The following is a 20,468-nucleotide window of genomic DNA, read 5'->3' on the forward strand; positions in this document are numbered from 1 at the left end:
TCAAAAAGGAAATGTGATGTTATTTCCAACTCGTCCTCTGAACACCACAGGATGGCGCTAAAACACACAGGCTGCAAGAAGTAAGTTCTACTGGCCCTCTGGACGGACTTTGTCCATCCATCCATCCATCCATCTTCGTCCGCTTATCCGGTGTCGGGTCGCGGGGGGAGCAGCTCCAGCAGGGGACCCCAAACTTCCCTTTCCCGAGCAACATTAACCAGCTCCGACTGGGGATCCCGAGTTCCCAGGCCAGGTTGGAGATATAATCCCTCCACCTAGTCCTGGGTCTTCCCGAGGCCTCCTCCCAGCTGGGCGTGCCTGGAACACCTCCCTAGGGAGGCGCCCAGGGGCATCCTTACCAGATGCCCGAACCACCTCAACTGGCTCCTTTCGACGCAAAGGAGCAGCGGCTCTCTCCGAGCTCCTCACGGATGACTGAGCTTCTCACCCTATCTCTAAGGGAGACGCCAGCCACCCTCCTGAGGAAACCCATTTCGCCGCTTGTACCCTGGATCTCGTTCTTTCGGTCATGACCCAGCCTTCATGACCATAGGTGAGGGTAGGAACGAAAACTGACCGGTAGATCGAGAGCTTTGCCTTCTGGCTCAGCTCTCTTTTCGTCCTGGCGGTGCGATAGATTGAATGCAATACCGCACCCGCTGCGCCTATTCTCCGACCAATCTCCCGCTCCATTGTCCCCTCACTCGCGAACAAAACCCCAAGGTACTTGAACTCCTTCACTTGGGGTAAGGACTCATTCCCTACCTGGAGAAGGCATTCCATCGGTTTCCTGCTGAGAACCATGGCCTCCGATTTAGAGGTGCTGATCCTCATCCCAACCGCTTGACACTCGGTTGCGAACCGATCCAGTGAGTGCTGAAGGTCGCAGGCCGATGATGCCATCAGGACCACATCATCTGCAAAGAGCAGCGATGAGATCCCCAGCCCACCAAACTGCAACCCCTCCCCACCCGACTACGCCTCGATATCCTGTCCATAAATATTACAAACAGGATTGGTGACAAAGCGCAGCCCTGGCGGAGGCCAACCCTCACCTGAAACGAGTCCGACTTACTACCGAGAACCCGGACACAGCTCTCACTTTGGTCATACAGAGATTGGATGGCCCTGGTAGAGACCCCCTCACCCCATACTCCCGCAGCACCTCCCACAGTATCTCCCGGGGGACCCGGTCATACGCCTTCTCCAAATCCACAAAACACATGTAGACCGGTTGGGCATACTCCCAGGCTCCCTCCAGGATCCTTGCGCGAGTGAAGAGCTGGTCCGTTGTTCCACGACCAGGACGGAATCCGCATTGTTCCTCCTCAACCCGAGGTTCGACTATCGGCCGAACCCTCCTTTCCAGCACCTTGGAGTAGACTTTACCAGGGAGGCTGAGAAGTGTGATACCCCTATAATTGGCACACACCCTCTGGTCCCCTTTTTTAAAAGAGGAACCACCACCCCAGTCTGCCACTCCTTTGGCACCGTCCCAGACTTCCACGCAATGTTGAAGAGGCGTCAACCAGGACAACCCCTCCACACCCAGAGCCTTGAGCATTTCTGGACGGATCTCATCAATCCCGGGGGCTTTGCCACTGTGTAGTTGTTTGACTACATCAGTGACTTCCGCTGGGAAATCGGCGACAATCCCCGTTATCCTCCAGCTCTGCCTCTAACATAGAGGGCGTATAGTCGGATTCAGGAGTTCCTCAAAGTGCTCCCTCCACCGCCCTATTACCTCCTCAGTGGAGGTCAACAGTGTCCCATCCTTACTGTACACAGCTTGGATGGTTCCCCGCCCCCTCCTGAGGTGGCGAACAGTTTTCCAGAAACACTTTGGTGCCGACCGAAAGTCCTTCTCCATGTCTTCTCCAAACTTCTCCCACACCCGCTGCTTTGCCTCTTTCACGGCAGAGGCTGCAGCCCTTCGGCCCCTTCGGTACCCTGCAACTGCCTCCGGAGTCCTCCGAGATAACATATCCCGGAAGGACTCCTTCTTCAGTCGGACGGCTTCCCTGACCACTGGTGTCCACCACGGTGTTCGTGGGTTACCGCCCCTTGAGGCACCTAAGATCCTAAGACCACAGCTCCTCGCCGCAGCTTCAGCAATGGAAACTTTGAACATTGTCCACTCGGGTTCAATGCCCCCAGCCTCCACAGGGATGCACGAAAAGCTCCGCCCGGAGGTGTGAGTTGAAAGTCTGTCGGACAGGGGCCTCCTCCAGACGTTCCCAATTTACCCGCACTACACGTTTGGGCTTACCAGGTCTGTCCAGAGTCTTCCCCACCCCTGACCCAACTCACCACCAGATGGTGATCGGTTGACAGCTCTGCCCCTCTCTTCACCCGAGTGTCCAAAAAACATACGGCCTCAGATCAGATGAAACAATTATGAAATCGATCATTGACCTTCGGCCTAGGGTGCTCTGGTACCAGGTACACTTATGAGCATCCCTATGTTCGAACATGGTGTTCGTTATAGACAATCCATGACTAGCACAGAAGTCCAACAACAAACAACCACTCTGGTTTAGATCAGGAGGCCGTTCCTCCCAATCACGCCTCTCAGGTGTCTCCATCATTGCCCACGTGTGCGTTGAAGTCCCCCAGCATAACAATGGAGTCCCCCACTGGAGCCCCATGCAGGACTCCAGTCAAGGTCTCCAAGAAGGCCGAATACTCCGAACTCCTGTTTGGTGCATATGCACAAACAACAGTCAGAGTTTTCCCCCACAACCCGCAGGCGTGGGAGGCGACCCTCTCGTCCACACGGGTAAAACTCCAACACAGCGGCGCCAGCCGGGGCTTGTGAGTATCCCCACACCCGCCCGCGCCTCACACCCTGGGCAACTCCGGAGAAGAAAAGAGTCCAACCCCTATCCAGGAGTATGGTTCCAGAACCGAGACTGTGCGTGAGGTAAGCCCCACCAGATCTAACCGGTAGCGCCCACCTCCCGCACCAGTTCCGGCTCCTTCCCCCACAGAGAGGTGACGTTCCACGTCCCCAGAGCCAGCGCCTGCCGCCCGGGTCTGGTCCGTCGAGGCCCCTGACCTTCACTGCCACCCATGTGGCATCGCACCCGACCCCAACGGTTCCTCCCACAGGTGGTGGGCCCATGGGCTGGAGAGGGGAGCCACGTAGCTTGTTCGGGCTGTGCCCGGCCGGGCTCCGTGGCAAACCCGCCACCAGGCGCTCGCCCGGACGAGCCCGCCGTCTGGGCCTGGCTCCAGGCGGGGGCCCCGGGCTTCCTCCGGGCAGGGTCACTCCATCTCTACCTTGCTTCTTCATTGGGGTTTTTGAACCATTCTTTGTCTGGCCCCTCACCTGAGACCACTTTGCCTTGGGAGACCCTACCAGGAGCACAAAGCTCCAGACAACACAGCCCTCAGGTTCACAGAGACACACAAACCTCTCCACCACGATAAGGTGATGGTTCACGGAGAAGTGATTGTGTCATCTTTATCTTATCTCACATCCTGTTCACTGTTCAGCTCGCTGCTTCAGGCTGCGCCGCTGCAGCCGACAGTAACGTCACACATCGCGGATCAAATTGTTCGTAAAAGTAGTTATATTGTTTTGGGGACAGTGACATGGCTGGATAGCTAGCTTGTCTTGTTGGTCAACATACTGTCAAATAATTTTTACTGATTGCCAACTGTACACAATGTAGGTCAATATAATGAGCCACAGCACTGACTTTTATGCTTATTGCATATATACAGTGGGGCAAAAAAGTATTTAGGCAGCCACCAATTGTGCAAGTTCTCCCACTTAAAAAGATGAGAGGCCTGTAATTTTCATCATAGGTACACTTCAACTATGAGAGACAAAATGAGAAAAATAAATCCAGAAAATCACACTGTAGGATTTTTAATGAATTTATTTGCATATTATGGTGGAAAATAAGTATTTGGTCAATAACAAAAGTTCATCTCAATACTTTGTTATATAGCCTACCCTTTGTTGGCAATGACAGAGGTCAGACGTTTTCTGTAAGTCTTCACAAGGTTTTCACACAATGTTGCTGGTATTTTGGCCCATTCCTCCATGCAGATCTCCTCTACAGCAGTGATGTTTTGGGGCTGTTGCTGGGCAACACAGACTTTCAACTCCCTCCAAAGATTTTCTATGGGGTTAAGATCTGGAGACTGGCTAGGCCACTCCAGGACTTTGAAATGCTTCTTGGCTTCGTTGCCCGGGTGATGTGTTTGGGATCATTGTCATGCTGAAAGACCCAGCCACGTTTCATCTTCAATGCCCTTGCTGATGGAAGGAAGTTTTCACTCAAAATCTCACGATACATGGCCCCATTCATTCTTTCCTTTACACTGATCAGTCGTCCTGGTCCCTTTGCAGAAAAGCAGCCCCAAAGCATGATGTTTCCATCCCCATGCTTCACAGTAGGTATGGTGTTCTATGCAACTCAGCATTCTTTCTCCTCCAAACACGACAAGTTGAGTTTTTACCAAACAGTTCTATTTTGGTTTCATCTGACCATATGATATTCTCCCAATCCTCTTTTGGATCATCCAAATGCTCTCTAGCAAACTTCAGACGGGCCTGGACATGTACTGGCTTAAGCATGGGGACACGTCTGGCACTGCAGGATTTGAGTCCCTGGTGGCGTAGTGTGTTACTGATGGTAGCCTTTGTTACTTTGGTCCCAGCTCTCTGCAGGTCATTCACTAGGTCCCCCCGTGTGGTTCTGGGATTTTTGCTCACCGTTCTTGTGATCATTTTCACCCGCGGGGTGAGATCTTGCGTGGAGCCCCAGATCGAGGGAGATTATCAGTGGTCTTGTATGTCTTCCATTTTCTAATAATTGCTCCCACAGTTGATTTCTTCACACCAAGCTGCTTACCTATTGCAGATTCAGTCTTCCCAGCCTGGTGCAGGTCTACAATTTTGTTTCTGGTGTCCTTTGACAGCTCGTTGGTCTTGGCCATAGTGGAGTGTGACTGTTTGAGGTTGTGGACAGGTGTCGGTACCCGATCCGTTCTGCCTGCACGATCCGTTCTGCTTATAATAGGCTCGTTGGAGATGAACAGCGCCCCGCCTGTAAAGCGGACGAGAGCAGCCGGCAGAAGCCGGGGGCGGTGACAAAAATCCGCTCTCAACTCGGAGAGTTTTCCAGCTGATTCCAGCAACCTTCAGGCTGAACAGGAAGTGACATAAACACTGTGGTCCGATTCCGATTTAATAAAATGTTATCAGACCCGTAAATCTGCTTGTACACAGTCTCCAGTTGTTTTTATTATGACAGAGTAGCTGTCAGAATGCTCTACATGCGATCTGTTGCTGATTTTAATTAACAAAAGACTTTAGATGATCTGTAATCTGAACAGATTTAGTCTATGGTGACCAGACGTCCCGGTTTGACCGGAACAGTTCCACAAAAAGCCTGTCGGGACGCTAAAATGTCCCGGTTTACACCAGGAGCGGAGTCAGCCGATTTGGCCGTGTCTTCAGCCCCGAATGTAACTTTATCCAGTTTATTTTTCCGAGGCGAATAGAACGGGCAGCTACGTGCGGGGTCCGACCATGCTGTATTTGCAGTTGTTGCTATCACCCATGCTATCACCTAGCAACCGTCTCTACGTGAGGAAAGCCAAATCCGGGTGAAGTTTTGGGAGGAATCGTAGCCAAATCAGTGTAATACATGATGCCATCAACACAAAGTTTAGGAGCGCAATACTACTGATTTAGTTTGGGGTTCCTGTGACGTGACTTTTCCAGTCTATGGTTCAGACTCAGACACACGGAGCTCTGAAGCAGACCTGCTTGTGTCCACTCTTTCTGTAAAATGCAGCGAAGCTTCAGGTTATAATGGGCGCGCTCAGCTGTGATCATGCTGCCGCATGCTGCGGTAGATGTGTTGCGTTTGTGTTCCGTGTATTTCTGTAGTTTCCGTTTTCCACCTCCGACGTAGAGCTGCGTTCAGTTACTTCTCCAGCTAAACTATTTGCCTCATTCAGAGACCAGAGACCCAAAGGTGGCTCTGTGTCTGTCAGAAGGTCTGAGATCTACCGTATCAGCAGAGCAATCACGTAATGCACAGCAGACTATGGTGCATGTATAGATTAGTTTCTGAAATATAGTGACTTTATTCTTGTAATAGCCTACTAACCTAACTTTATTTTTGTCAAAATGTCACGACTCATCGTCTCCTCCAAATCACAGAGTGCGCAGATATACTGTATTTTGAATGTGCACAAAGTTTTGGACATGAGCAGAAATCTTGCTCAAACACATCTGAAATATTACAGTCCAGGGGTCTATTATAAATTAAAATGAATTAATGTATCATTGAGGTGAATAATAATGAAGTCATATGCACATTTAAGGAGGTTACTTCCTCACCAAAAGACGCCAAACAGGAGGGAGAAGTAAATGATGCCTAGGCTACAGATATTTGCAGGTTGCAGTATACATTGATTCAGAAAAAGGTAGAAATATATGCATAAAAATTCACCAGAATGCAGGAAATGAAGTGGTTATGCTCACAATTTTCAATAAATAATTTTAAATTATTTTGGTGTTATTGGAATAAATAACATTTCAAAGAATCTTTTTTTAGAAAAAATCTCAACATAAATCTCACACTAAAACTGAAAAAGGCTGTTTCTGCAATTTTGTTAATTTTACAGGAAAAAACACTGTTATTATTAGATGAGGAGCCTACGATCAAAATAATGAGGTAACTGTCTGTCTATGTCTGACCTGGGCTGGCACATGTTCACGTTAAAAAGCGTGTGTGGTCACGCGCAAAGTGTCCCGTTTTTAGCTCCGGGAAATCTGGTCACCCTTAGTGACCAGATTTAAGTTACACGTCTGTGAGAGACAGAAGCCTTGCTTGTTTGTAGGTGACCAAATACTTATTTTACCGAGGAATTTACCAATTAATTCATTAAAAATCCTACAATGTGATTTTCTGGATTTATTTTTCTCATTTTGTCTCTCATAGTTGAAGTGTACCTATGATGAAAATTACAGGCCTCTCTCATCTTTTTAAGTGGGAGAACTTGCACAATTGGTGGCTGACTAAATACTTTTTTTCCCCATTGTATCTTTATACATATATATCTCTATGTATGTGTGTATATATATATGTGTGTATATATATGTATGTATGTATGTGTATATATTTATTATTTAAAAGAAAGACGGTCAAACTCATTGCCGTCTCTGTTTAATTAAATTTTTTAAATAAAAGAGTTAAGAGGTAAAGAGAAATGATTCCCTGAGACTCAGAAGATCAAACATCACTGTTTCCACTTTTAACCTTTAGCACGGTAGCTTCAGTTACATCAGTAAAACATTAAAAAGTACCTGCTGTTACATTATATAACATCATAATTATAGTGGTTTAGCTCAGAGTTTTGTACCACTGAAAAACATTTCTCTAAAATAAAAAATAATATTCAATGGACACTCAAAAAACAGAAATTCATTATTCACAAATCAAACAAACAAGAGTCAGACCTTGACTTGAGGCATGGACGGATTATGAGACAATGGGCCCCTGGGCCCAGACATAGAGTTTACAAGACACCAGTCTGCTTGCTTCCCCTTATAGTTATTTTGCACCTTTTTTGATTGTTTTTCATCTAGTTTTAGTCATTCTAAATCTCTGTAGTCATTTTGCATCTATTTTTAGTAGTTTTAGTTTTTTATGTGTCCATTTTTGGTCGTTTCACGTCTGTTTTTAGTTGTGTGTCTCTGTGTGGTCACTTTGTGATTGTTTTGCTTTGCTCTTTGTTGTCATTTTTACATTTCTGATTGTTTTGCATCTTGTGTCTGTATGTTTTTTGTGTTTGGGTGTACCCTTCTGTCTGTGGTATGTTGTGTGTACTTTTATATTTGGACCTTGAGTCTGTAAATAAAGTTATTATTATTATTATTATTATTTTAGTAATTTTGGGTCATTTTGCGTTTCCTTGTTGTTGTGGATCTATTTTTAGTGTTTTTATGTTTCTCTGTGGTTGTTTTGTGTCTCTATAGTCATCTTTGGTCGTTTGTAGTTGTTTATGTCTTTTTGCGGTAGTTCTACGTCTGTTTTTAGTCGTTTTGCTTGTCTTAGTAGTAACTTTGGGTCTCTGCGATCATCTTGAGTCTCCTTTTTTTTCATTTTACATTTCTCTGTGGTCGTTTTGTGTCTCTATAGTCATCTTTGGTCGTTTGTAGTTGGTTATGTCTTTTTGCGGTAGTTCTACGTCTGTTTTTAGTAATTTTGCTTGTCTTAGTAGTAACTTTGGGTCTCTGCGATCATCTTGAGTCTCTTTTTTGTCATTTTACATTTCTTTGTGGTTGTTTTGTGTTTCTGTAGCCATTTTGGTTTGTTTCTGGTCATTATGTGTATCTTTCTGTCATTTTGTGTGTGTTTGTGGTCATTTAGCGTCTTTTTGTGATCCTTATGTGGATTTTTTAGCGACATTTTATCAGTCAGGAACCCTGACCCCTGGGGCCCCAGTTCAGTAATCCATCCATGACTTGAGGTCTGAAAGGCAGTTTTTTTATGAGTCTGTAGTAAGCAGAACAACAAGCCACAGCAGGAAGAAAAAAAGAGACAAAGTAAAGAGAAACCCCAGCAGCTGGTTTGGACCAGCAGAGGTCTACATTTTCTCTCACCAGCTTAGTTAAACTGCTTTAAAGAACTAAAATAACCAAATCAAAAGCCGTTCTGATCACTAATATAAGGCCTTTTTGCACCAGTCATGAACATGCAGTTCTAAAATCCCTTTGTTTAGACTGCATATTTAATTAGACAGACGAGCAGTACACAATGGAGGATTGAATCAAATTCACCAAAACAAAACTAACTATAATAACATAAAAACATAAAATAACAGCAAAACTGAGATAATTGGAGTCCAGCACAATGTAAAGATGTCAGAAAAAAAAAAAAAAAAACAGTTTGACATTCAAACTGATTATTTGAGCCATACAGGCTTGAATATGAGAATTCCTGCTAGGGTTTTTATGATAACTTGTCAGGTGAGTGTGTGTTTTTTTTGTGTATTCTTCCTCTCTGCAGCTGATCTAGGTAAAGAGTCACATGAATGCAAATCAAACAGCTCGAGGCCGTCCTAACAGCAGTTTGGTGAGTGTTTGCAGTCCTCTGCTGCTTTGTCTCATGATTCCGTCTAAGGTTTAGCCTGTAGTTGTAACCCTGTTAATAACAGGTGTTATCGTGCCACTCCGTCACACATCTTCAGTGGACATCCTCCTCAAAATAAAAAGCTTCATATGATAGAGTTTATGTTTCTCAGTGATGATAGGCAGCAGGGTTCCATGTGCGGTACCAGGACCTGAAAGAAGATCACAGGATTATCTACTTAGACTAAAATAGATGACAGAAAACCATTTATTCAAGCAATATACACAAGTACACATTTGTACTTTACTTGAGTCCTTTCTTTTCATGCAACTTTATACTCTTTACTCCGCTACATTTGTCTGACAGCTTTAGTTACTTCTCAGATGACAGTTTTTCATCCCCTTCCTGTCCAATGAAAACCACGTATCTCCAGATGTGTTGGTGTTGAATGTTTGTGATAAACTGAAGGATGAAGTCTTCCTTCATGTGTTGAGAAAATTCTCCTACTGCTTAAGTTAATTAAAGTCTTTAAAAAGCCTCTCGGATCAGCTGGAAAAGGCATCGTCACAAAGCTGAAAACAGGGCTGTTATTCTGACACCATGAAAAGTTTTCAAACTTTTTAGAGATACGTGGTTCTCAGAGGACAGCGACGCTACAAACATATGATGATCTTATAGAATATGATGCGTTGCTGTAGATTAAACTAGCCAACAGTATGTAAAAGGAGCACAACCTTCAACATCTACAGCAGTAAAATGCAACATACACATGAATGCAGCAGGAATGTTAATCCAGAAACATCAGATAGAAGAGGAATACACTGACAGACTGGCTCTTGCCAAGAAACCAGATGGGATCCATAATGACACGGCTACTACACATCTTAATCTCCTCTATATCACACCTGAAAGGCTCCATGTTATTGTATCTTTCAAGTGTATGAGAGCAGAAGCGGTGTGCAGGGGGGAGGAGGTTAACTTTTCTTACCCGGGCGTGCTGTAGGAAGCTGGGTTGACCTGAGACGTTAAAGAGACGGACGCTGCGGAAAGACTGTTGGGAGAAGCTTCGCGGCTTGCACTGTTTGGAGAGGAATTTGATGAAACTGGAAGGAAAAGGTCAGAACACTATTATTATGAACATATATGCACACATGCAGAAACCCACATGCATGAATCATACTCAACACTAACTGTGTGTTTCTATTCTTGTGCTAATTAGCCCTGGATAGTGAGATAAGAGATTAAAATGTTATGTTGTTTCCAACATCAAATGAACTTTAAAAATAGGTAAACAAAGGAAATGGTACTTGCCTCCACCTGAAGCCAGAGGGCTGTAGGATCTGGACGCTGAGGCCTGAAACAGTGTGAAAATGGAAATAAATTTAGTTTGATTTTTGTTTTATTTGGTTTTTGATTTGTTTTTTAAATGACGCTCTGTGAAAACGTGTGTAAATCCATGTCAACAGTTAAGGCTCTTGCATACTAAAGGCTTGACAAGAGCTTGAGTGTGCTAACTAAACTTTGGTCATTTTATTAAACTAAAACTGGTAGGTGGTGTTTTTCGGGCAAATTTTTTATAACAACCTTTCAGCATATGGTAATTCAAGTGGTCTCAAAACAGGGGTGATTCTAGGATGAGATCTTTAGGGGGGCTCAGCCCTTCATGAGAATGTGACACGGATACAGTGCCTTGCAAAAGTGTTAACCCCCCCTGCTAAACCTCACATTTCATTAGCCGATAATCTCTGAGCTAGCTACTGAACGTCAGCTAACGTTTTTTGACACTATTAACGCTTGAGTCCCCCTAAAAAGGGTCTAAAATTGCCAATGTCTCAAAAATCGAGCCCGTAAAGGGAGACTTTGGCCAATCACAGTTCATTTCAGAAAGAAGGCATTCCTATTGGCTGTTCTACCAATGGAAACACAAGACTGTCCTCCTCTAAAAAAAAGCGCACACGTAAGTCATTTGTTAAAGCAGCAATTACGACTTATAGTTACTACTTATAGTTACGTTTATAGTGGCGCCGCCCTCTAGTGGCCATAGTATTTATCAGACCCTCCTCCGCAGTGCTGTGGAGGAAGGTCTGCCAATGCGAGACTAAATAAAAGTAAACGGGGAGTTTTTTTAACTTTACGGAACAAACAGAGCTACGTCACGTTCTGCGTCCTGTGTGTCACCGGAAGTGATGTCTGATGTTAAAGCTATAGTGCGTAGTTTCTACTTCCTCCATGAGGTATTCTAGTAAGTAATGACAGACAAAACTGTCTGCACTTCCACATGACGCAGTGATCGCGCACCACCCCCACCCCTCCTCCACGCAGCTGCTAGTAGCCAAGGAGGATTAAACAGGATTAAAAAAAACACAATGGACTCTTCAGAAGAGGTCATTATCTTCACTTGATCTTCGCTCAGCCATACTGAGAAATAAAGAGAGTTTTGTGGAGCTGAAAGTCTTTTATTAACCACCAAGTTGAAAAATGTTCTTTTATGACCCTATTAATGTGACATATTTGAGCTGGTTGTTGCAAATGCTTATGAACACACATGAACTTCAAATTAAAGGAAAAGTACAAAGAGTCACGTGAGAGGAGTAGCCTATAGTATTTTGTGTTTCTAAGTGAAAGAGATTGATGTTTTAGACAGCTAACCATTCGGGAGTTGTAGCTGTGTGATTTGACCGATAAACTAGTCACCGGGCAGTAGATCCTCTTCTCCTTCTGACGCCGATTACAGAACCAAACTCGAACCACCTCCTTCTCCATGGCTAGCTGCTCTGAGATGAGGGTTATCTCCTCGGAGTTGGGCTTGGGGTTCTGGAAACCAACAAAATGTTTATGATGTTATCCTTTAAAGGTCCCATGGCAAGAAAATTTCCCTTTTTTTAAACTTTAATGTGAGTTCCCCCAGCCTGTCTATGGTCTCCCAGTGGCTAGAAATGGTGATAGGTGTAAACCGAGCCCTGGGTATCCTGCTCTGCCTTTGAGAAAATGAAAGGTCAGATGGGCCAATCAGGAATCTTCTCCTTATGAGGTCATAAGGAGCAAGGTTACCTCCCCTTTTTCTGCTTTGCCCACCCAGAGAATTTGGCCCACCCATGAGAAAGAGAGAGACATCATGGCTTTCAAACGAGTAAAGTGGCAGTTGGTCAAGGCCTCACTCCCCCCTCTCCACCTTCAGATACAGTATTAGGGGACCACTAAGGTCTATATAAAAGAGACTTCAGATACAGTATTAGGAGACCACTAAGGTCTATATAAAAGAGACTTCAGATACAGTATTAGGGGACCACTAAGGTCTATATAAAAGAGACTTCAGATACAGTATTAGGGGACCACTAAGGTCTATATAAAAGAGACTTCAGATACAGTATTAGGGGACCACTAAGGTCTATATAAAAGAGACTTCAGATACAGTATTAGGGGACCACTAAGGTCTATATAAAAGAGACTTCAGATACAGTATTAGGGGACCACTAAGGTCTATATAAAAGAGACTTCAGATACAGTATTAGGGGACCACTAAGGTCTATATAAAAGAGACTTCAGATACAGTATTAGGGGACCACTAAGGCCTATATAAAAGAGACTTCAGATACAGTATTAGGGGACCACTAAGGTCTATATAAAAGAGACTTCAGATACAGTATTAGGGGACCACTAAGGTCTATATGAAAGAGACTTCAGATACAGTATTAGGGGACCACTAAGGTCTATATAAAAGAGACTTCAGATACAGTATTAGGGGACCACTAAGGTCTATATAAAAGAGACTTCAGATACAGTATTAGAGGACCACTAAGGTCTATATAAAAGAGACTTCAGATACAGTATTAGGGGACCACTAAGGCCTATATAAAAGAGACTTCAGATACAGTATTAGGGGACCACTAAGGTCTATATGAAAGAGACTTCAGATACAGTATTAGGGGACCACTAAGGTCTATATAAAAGAGACTTCAGATACAGTATTAGGGGACCACTAAGGTCTATATAAAAGAGACTTCAGATACAGTATTAGGGGACCACTAAGGTCTATATGAAAGAGACTTCAGATACAGTATTAGGGGACCACTAAGGTCTATATAAAAGAGACTTCAGATACAGTATTAGGGGACCACTAAGGTCTATATAAAAGAGACTTCAGATACAGTATTAGGGGACCACTAAGGTCTATATAAAAGAGACTTCAGATACAGTATTAGGGGACCACTAAGGTCTATATAAAAGAGACTTCAGATACAGTATTAGGGGACCACTAAGGTCTATATAAAAGAGACTTCAGATACAGTATTAGGGGACCACTAAGGTCTATATAAAAGAGACTTCAGATACAGTATTAGGGGACCACTAAGGTCTATATAAAAGAGACTTTAGATACAGTATTAGGGGACCACTAAGGTCTATATAATAGCATCCTAAGAGCCCCATGTCATGGGACCTTTAAATGTAAGCACTTATCAAACCCTACCTCTTTAGATTAGCCTTCACCATTACACAATATTACACTTTGCCTGCTGTTAGTTGCTGGTTTCATAGTTTCACTTGCCTTTATTATGCTTGTGTTTTGTGTCGGTTTTACTGCTTCTATATTTTTAATGTAAAGAATGTGCTGGTTTTATTGTAAAGTCTCTTACTTCGAAATGCGCTATATAAAGAATCTGTATTTATTGTTAAATATGTTTGTTTGAATGTATGCACCAATCACCAAGGCAAATTCCACGTAGGGTAACTACTGTGGCAATAAACTCCTTTCTGATTCTTATAAATAAAATCTATTATTATTATTATTATTATTATTATTATTATTATTTACACATAGTGACTTTAATTGTTTAACATCAATGCATCATACAAATATAACTTAACGTGTCTGTGATTAGACAGAAAAGTTGGTTTATAATGAATGCTATAACCAACCTTTCTGTCTATACACAATAAATTATATAACTTAGAAAGCACTCACAAAAAAACTCCTCAAATTTCTATTCAGTCGTGAACTCACGTCAAGGAATCTTTTCTCCAGAGTCAGCTTGATGTTGGTTTCGATGCTTGTCCTCTTTTTCCGTTTGCGTCCGTAGCCCTCGATCAGGGGCGGCAGAGAGGTGGGGTTGCTCACTGAGTCAGAGGGTGAGTTCTCTAATGTGGAACAATACAAATATATAACAAGGACATTTATCATCAACTTTGAACAACAACACAATCAGGTAAGTAACAGTTGCACTCTGACTTTTAGTTTATATTTTGTGCTGCAGAATTAGTACTAAAGACATTTTGTGTCATGTTTTTAACTCAGAAATCTATGCAAAGTTGTTTTTCAGATACATTTTTATTGAATTTTACATTTGCTTTGCTTGTTTCTAGCCCTCTAGTGGTATACAAATCAAAATGGTGGTCACTGTGTTGTACCTGCATCACTCAGCCATTTCTCCAGCAGAGGTTTGAGCTTGCACATGTTTTTGAAGCTGAGGTTGAGAGCCTCGAAGCGAGAGATTGTGGTCTGGCTGAAATCATTCCCGTACAGTTTTCCCATCGCAAGGCCCACATCTCCCTGCGAAAACACACACTGTGTCACCCTCTTATGCAAAAGTCAAAGTATAAAAAAAAATATATTTGATCACAGTCTCAGTCTTCCGTAGTTGATGGAGTTTTCCTGTCTGACGATTTTATGTATCCAAGATTTTTTTTAAAAACGTTCATGCTCATATTTGATCAACTATCAAAGCCATTATTATATAATTATAATAATTATATTATCTTTAAAAGTTCTTTCAAAGTAACAATCCCAAATGGATCTTTGTTATGAAAATAAAATCTAAACGCTGCAAATGTGAAGACATCTTTTTGGAAAATTATTCCAAACCAACCAAAATCTAGGTCTTGTAAAATGATAATTCTCATTTATTACAACTTGTGTCTTATTTTCGTAGTTTTGTCCCTCATTTCTATCAGTTACGGTAACATCGTACTCAATAAAGTTATTGCTGAGATCTGGGACCATGGCAACATCACTACAAGACCAACAAGGCAACAAACACAATATGAATTAAACAAAACAAACCAGCAGTTCAGCAAGATTATATAAACTGAAGGTGAAATGTTGCTAATAATCCCCCATTGCACATAAAAAACCTGTGTGCACACAACTACAGTAAGCACGGTGGGTTGAAGTTGAAGTCGGACAGTTTGGGTTATAATTTTCCCATTCAACTTTCAAATACTGTCACCAGTAGACCACATGGACAACACACACACACACACACACACACACACACACACACACACACACACCAGGACTGATATACCATGCAATAAAAATGTGGCTGTGCAATACTTTAAATACATTTTACTATTTATTCTCTTTATTTATTGTTTGTTTATCTGTGCCTAGAACTTTTCCCCCTATCCCTTGCTGCTGCAACATTGTTAATTTCACCACTGTGGGATTAATAAAGGATTTTGCATCTTGAATCTTTAACAGAAAGACATGATTGCCGATACGAATGTGTCTTTAGGGTTCCAGCATAAACTATAAATACGGCCTGACGGAGCAACCTAAGAAATACAGGATACAAAAAAAACCTCAAAAGTCTAAAACAAGGTTTTACAGTAAATGTCCTTAAGACCCTGGAAACGTGGTCTCTAGGTTTCAAATCTTCTCCAGAACATTAGTTGTCCATAACTCAATAAGCAGCAGACGTCAGGGCCCTTAAAGGAAAACGTGGTGGTGTTGTTTCTCTTATCTACCTGAGTGAAGCCCAGTTTGATGCGTCTTTGTTTGAACGCTTTAGCAAACTGCTCCAGTTCCTCCAGGTCACTGGGTTCCTCCTGTGGTGGTACAGACATGTGTTTGGGCATCTGCAGGTGGGACATGTCCATGTGGTTCTCCATAGACGGTCCTGCCAGACCAGAGCGACTCATAGCCTGGATCAGAGCGACATCACAGAACAAAGGTTTGTTTCCAGGTAATGTAAAAAAACACAACAACAACAACAACAACAACAACTGTAATGTATCTGCAAGACTCAACATTTTTTTAGTCAGATGTTCAGATATTGGCTTTCTTCTGGTATCATTTTACCATTTGTTCCAAAAGTGCAATTTTTGTACCCAAATTGTACCTTTAAATCTGAATTAACAGATTTTTGGGCCACTTGGATGGCAGCAGAAACAAGCTTTAATACAAAACTGACATATTATCACCTTCTAAGTTTATGTGAATCTTGTTAACAAAGAGTTGCTCATTTCCACATACAGCAGCCTTTAATCAACATGATTATTCAGAAGGAGTCTTTGTGTTTGTGTCCACTGATGAATATTAGTCCAATATTCTCTCTCTGTTAGCTCTGTTTTTGGTCTCCACCACCTCCTGAGGGAAATATCTGTCTCTTTAGCTGCTAAATGCTCCACTATGTTAACCAGCTAGTCTATAACTTTGTCTGTCTGCTGTTTGCTGCTGTGTACAGTGAGTTTTAAAGGCTCGATGAGAGCGGTGAGAGTGAAACAGAACGGTAAAGCCAAACCAAACCAATGAGTCACATTAGGCAATGTTACATTCTTTGTGCATTATACTTTGTGCTGATGTGTGTGTAGACAGGAAGTGGTCTGGATTTACCTGTGGAGTCAGAGCCAGTCCAGGTTGATGCTGAAGGAGACTAGTTTGACTCTGGCAGGGAAGGGACAGCAGATTCTGCTGCAAAAGAGCTGCAAAGGAAAACAGCAGGCTTGGATCAATAATTGTTTGCTGACCAAAAGAACTGGTTTTGATTTAATTTGATTAATTTAATTGTATCAAAAATGCCATAAACATAAAAAGACATCTAATACAATCGAGGATAAAAACACAATAAAGTCCAGGACTTATTTCCATTGTGGTCCTCAACTCATCAGGACAAGACAAGACACGTACAGAGTGTGTAATGAAAATCAACATGACATAAAAACATTTTCCTTAAATAAATAAAAATATAAACAGTAGTTTGCCTTTTGTTCTATTCCGCAACCCTATCTAGTAACCAGGCCTTGACTGTCTTTTTGAAAGAGTTCAGTGTGGAAATTAAAACTGGGACTTCTGCTGCTGTTGTTTGTCAAGAAATACAAGCAGCATGCACCACGAAACCCACAAATTGTTTCATATTTCTGTTTATGTACAGATTAAACGTTAGAGGTATTGTTAGCTGTATGTTTTGACTTTGGACAAAGGCAGACGTACTGGGCGGATGGATAAACTGTTGTTTGTCGTCAATAGTTACTCAGCCTAAATTCACACATTTTTGTTTAATCTTCCTGTTACTTGATTAGCTCAAAGGCATAATTTTTAAACTTTGCACAAATCTGGGCTAGCTGTTTCCCCCTGCTTTCACTCTTGATGCTAAGCTAACCTAACCATGTCCTGAGTCCAGCTCTGTATTTAATACACAGACATGTGATATCAGTTTTCTTATCTAACTCTGGGAAAGACAGAAAATAAGAATGTTTTTTTTAAGATGTTGGACTATTCCTTAAAGACAACACGTCTATGCTAATATATTTAGTCCTGCTTTTTTTTTTAACTGCGCCTTCCAAGATATAGGCCGTCACATAACCCTTCTTAAAAATATAAATGTTTACACTTTGGTTTTTGTTCAGATTAAACACATGAGATGTAACGTGCTAATTGGTCCGTTCCTTTGGACAGAGCAACGCTAGCTGATTCCCTCTGTTTTCAGTCTTAATGCATAGCTAAAATAACCGGCTGCTGTCAGTAGATTTATAATGATTGTAGGCCACAAACTCTCGGCAAGTAATCTGATTAGGCATATTTCCCAAAATGCCAGTCCTTTACAGTAAAGAAAGCTTCTGAATTAGGGAACGGCTCAAATGTTTTGTTAAAACCGTAATGAAGCACTGAATCCCTGGAAGTAAGTCCGTTTAAAGACTGCACCTTGGTGGCTGGTGGGGCTCTGCGACAGCAGGAAGGGGGAGGGAGACGACAGGTGAGACGGTGGCATCAGAACCAGCTGCTGCATGGTGTGGAGAGAGGTGAGCTCCTGGAGCAGAGACCAAAAACACAACAACATCAACAACAACAACAACAACAACAACAACAACAACAACAAAATGAGACTTGACTCACCTATACAGACTAGAGTTTGAAGTGAATGTATACTGTACTATATATGAGCACTCTGCAGTGGTGGAAAGTACATTTACACATACAAGAACTAATGCAATTTAAAATGTACAACTTTTACCTATAACAGCGTTCTTTTAATCACATGTAACTACTTAAGTAAATCTGAGTACTCCTTCTAACACTGCCACTCTGTGAAACTCTGTCCCATACCCAACATGCTTAGATATACAATAACCAGTTTAAAAGGAATGATAGATTGCAATATTTTTGGCTTATAAGGTGGGATATTTATTTATTTAAATTATTGTTTTTCCTTCTTTCTCTTCAGATGTTTATGTGTTGCATCCGTAGACTGTGTAAAATAAGTGGATGTAGCCCCTGGGTCTGAAAAGTGAAGCAAACGTGGAAGTGTGTTAAACCTGCATTCTGTCTAATTTCCAGCAGGGGGCGACTCCACTGGCTCCAAAAAGAAGTCTGTTTCTATAGAAGTCTATGAAAAAAAGCCCTTCTTCTGATTTGATTTGTTTATGGCCTCAATGGCTAAATTTAAGTCTTTTTCAATACAGCACGATGTTCATAATGTAAATTATGGTCCGATTTATATTAAAATAAGCAGGGGATGCATTAGGGGCATGGCTACATACTGACCTGTAAATCAGGACAGAGGCTTAGCAATGCTAACCATGATACTGTGTACATAAAAATAGACCTCTGAACTTGTTTTTGGCTGTTTTCAGTGTTTTAATGTTAAACTTTGACCCTCTTGCTGTGTGTTTTCACTTCATCAAAGTTAACTGGAACATTTTGCTTGCCTAAAAATGGGGGCCTCAAATCAAATAGTCCACTTCTTTTTATAATACACTCTATAGATGCATCACTGGCAACTGTAATGGAACTGAGCGTTTCCTTTTACATATATGTACGTTTATATGCATATAGGCTTTGATATCTTCCCATTCATACACCAACAACAAATGTATTTAGGTATGCAGTTATCTCTTTGAGTATATCATGTGCTCTGTACATCGTGTATCCTGCATCCAAGTCAGAGGTTTAGTTCTTATGTATTGCTGGTGTTTTCAGAGGTGTGTGTGTGTGTGTGTGTGTGTGTGTGTGTGTGTGTGTGTTTAAAGCATCAAATAAGTATTGTAAAAAAAAAAAAAAAACAGACCCCAGACAGCTGACCTCCAGGCAATGGAGAGCTCTGTGTTAGATGACATGTCTTCAGTGTAGCCGCTGAATGAGGCGAGTCATTAATCTCCTCTGTCTTTATCTAAGACATCGAAAACACAACCATAACAGTGTTAACTCAGGTATATCGATACTTTAAATAGTAAAACAGATGAGAAACATTGTCTTGGGGGCAAATTGGTGCATGTTCACACGTGTGTGTGTGTGTGTAGACAGTGCGCACACACACACTCGGATCCAGAACCAGTTTGGTCACTAAGCATTATACAAAGAGTGATAGCCTCTCTCCCTACCCTTGGGCAAGCCAGTATGCAAATCCCCCCCAACCTCCTCCCTCCCACACCACCCACCCCCACCTGGAAGCCATCATTTACTGAAAACACAAGCACTGAAAGAAACTTCCTCCTCTTGCCAAAAACAATGTTTGGAGAAGTAACCAAATAGCTTCAAACTATTTGAGATGTTTTTAGAGAGATTGGAGTCTTTATTGACATCGGCGGGGAGAGCAGGTAGTTTATCCTGAGGATGTAAGCCGTCTAAAAGACAGTTGAGTCTTGTTCACCATTATCATGGCTCTCGGATATTTGTATTCCAACTGAACGTTTTGAAAGGTACAGAACGTCTGGTGATAATCTTTCATTTTCATATTCTCAACAAATCCCATGAAAAGACAGAAACAAAATCCTTTTAATTTTGTAGTATTGTGTGTGTCAAATTCTTATATATCTTATTCCTTTGTGCCATAGAGCTCCATTGTTGTCCAAATACTATTAAAAACATGAATATTTTCAGTCACTCCCACAGACACCGTCCTGCTGATGTAAATACTCACTAGACCACCAAATGTGGAATAATCCGCAGCTAAAAATATTCCCCAACAAATGCACTATTTACTCCTGTTTGAGCATAACATCCGCTAAAAAATTCATGCATTATCCTGAACAGGTTTGTATGATACTGTGCGGAAACTTATGCACAACAACTTGTATGATATCCTACGAAACTATGGCGACCGCCAGCTGGTCAGGTGAAGATTGATAGCTTTGCTGGAAAGTTTTGCC

At 42.2% G+C, this 20,468-nt stretch overlaps 1 protein-coding gene and 1 long non-coding RNA gene across 3 annotated transcripts in view; one reads left to right on the forward strand and one right to left on the reverse strand.

Annotated features, from left to right (window-relative positions):
• Positions 1–16,059, forward strand: LOC114567088 (uncharacterized). Of its 2 annotated transcripts, none has more exons than XR_003694117.1 (4): positions 1–80; positions 9,042–9,107; positions 10,108–10,220; positions 15,966–16,059. It is a non-coding gene; the product is annotated as an uncharacterized LOC114567088 (long non-coding RNA). The 2 variants fall into 2 exon arrangements; XR_003694118.1 differs by lacking the exon at positions 15,966–16,059 and adding an exon at positions 10,392–10,475.
• The window catches only part of pou2f3 (POU class 2 homeobox 3), a 24,231-nt gene continuing 12,751 nt past the window's right edge, over positions 8,989–20,468 (reverse strand). The window contains exons 5-14 of the mRNA XM_028595989.1: positions 19,388–19,489; positions 18,025–18,130; positions 16,717–16,805; positions 15,849–16,025; positions 14,511–14,652; positions 14,107–14,240; positions 11,754–11,918; positions 10,416–10,458; positions 10,093–10,207; positions 8,989–9,315 (exon numbers count right to left, since the gene is read on the reverse strand). Coding sequence (XP_028451790.1) covers positions 9,273–9,315; positions 10,093–10,207; positions 10,416–10,458; positions 11,754–11,918; positions 14,107–14,240; positions 14,511–14,652; positions 15,849–16,025; positions 16,717–16,805; positions 18,025–18,130; positions 19,388–19,489 — 1,116 coding nt within the window. The 3' untranslated portion in view covers positions 8,989–9,272. The remainder of the gene's footprint in view (positions 9,316–10,092; positions 10,208–10,415; positions 10,459–11,753; positions 11,919–14,106; positions 14,241–14,510; positions 14,653–15,848; positions 16,026–16,716; positions 16,806–18,024; positions 18,131–19,387; positions 19,490–20,468) is intronic.

The sequence above is a fragment of the Perca flavescens genome, chromosome 13, assembly GCF_004354835.1.
Source record: "Perca flavescens isolate YP-PL-M2 chromosome 13, PFLA_1.0, whole genome shotgun sequence".
Lineage (NCBI taxonomy): Eukaryota > Metazoa > Chordata > Actinopteri > Perciformes > Percidae > Perca > Perca flavescens.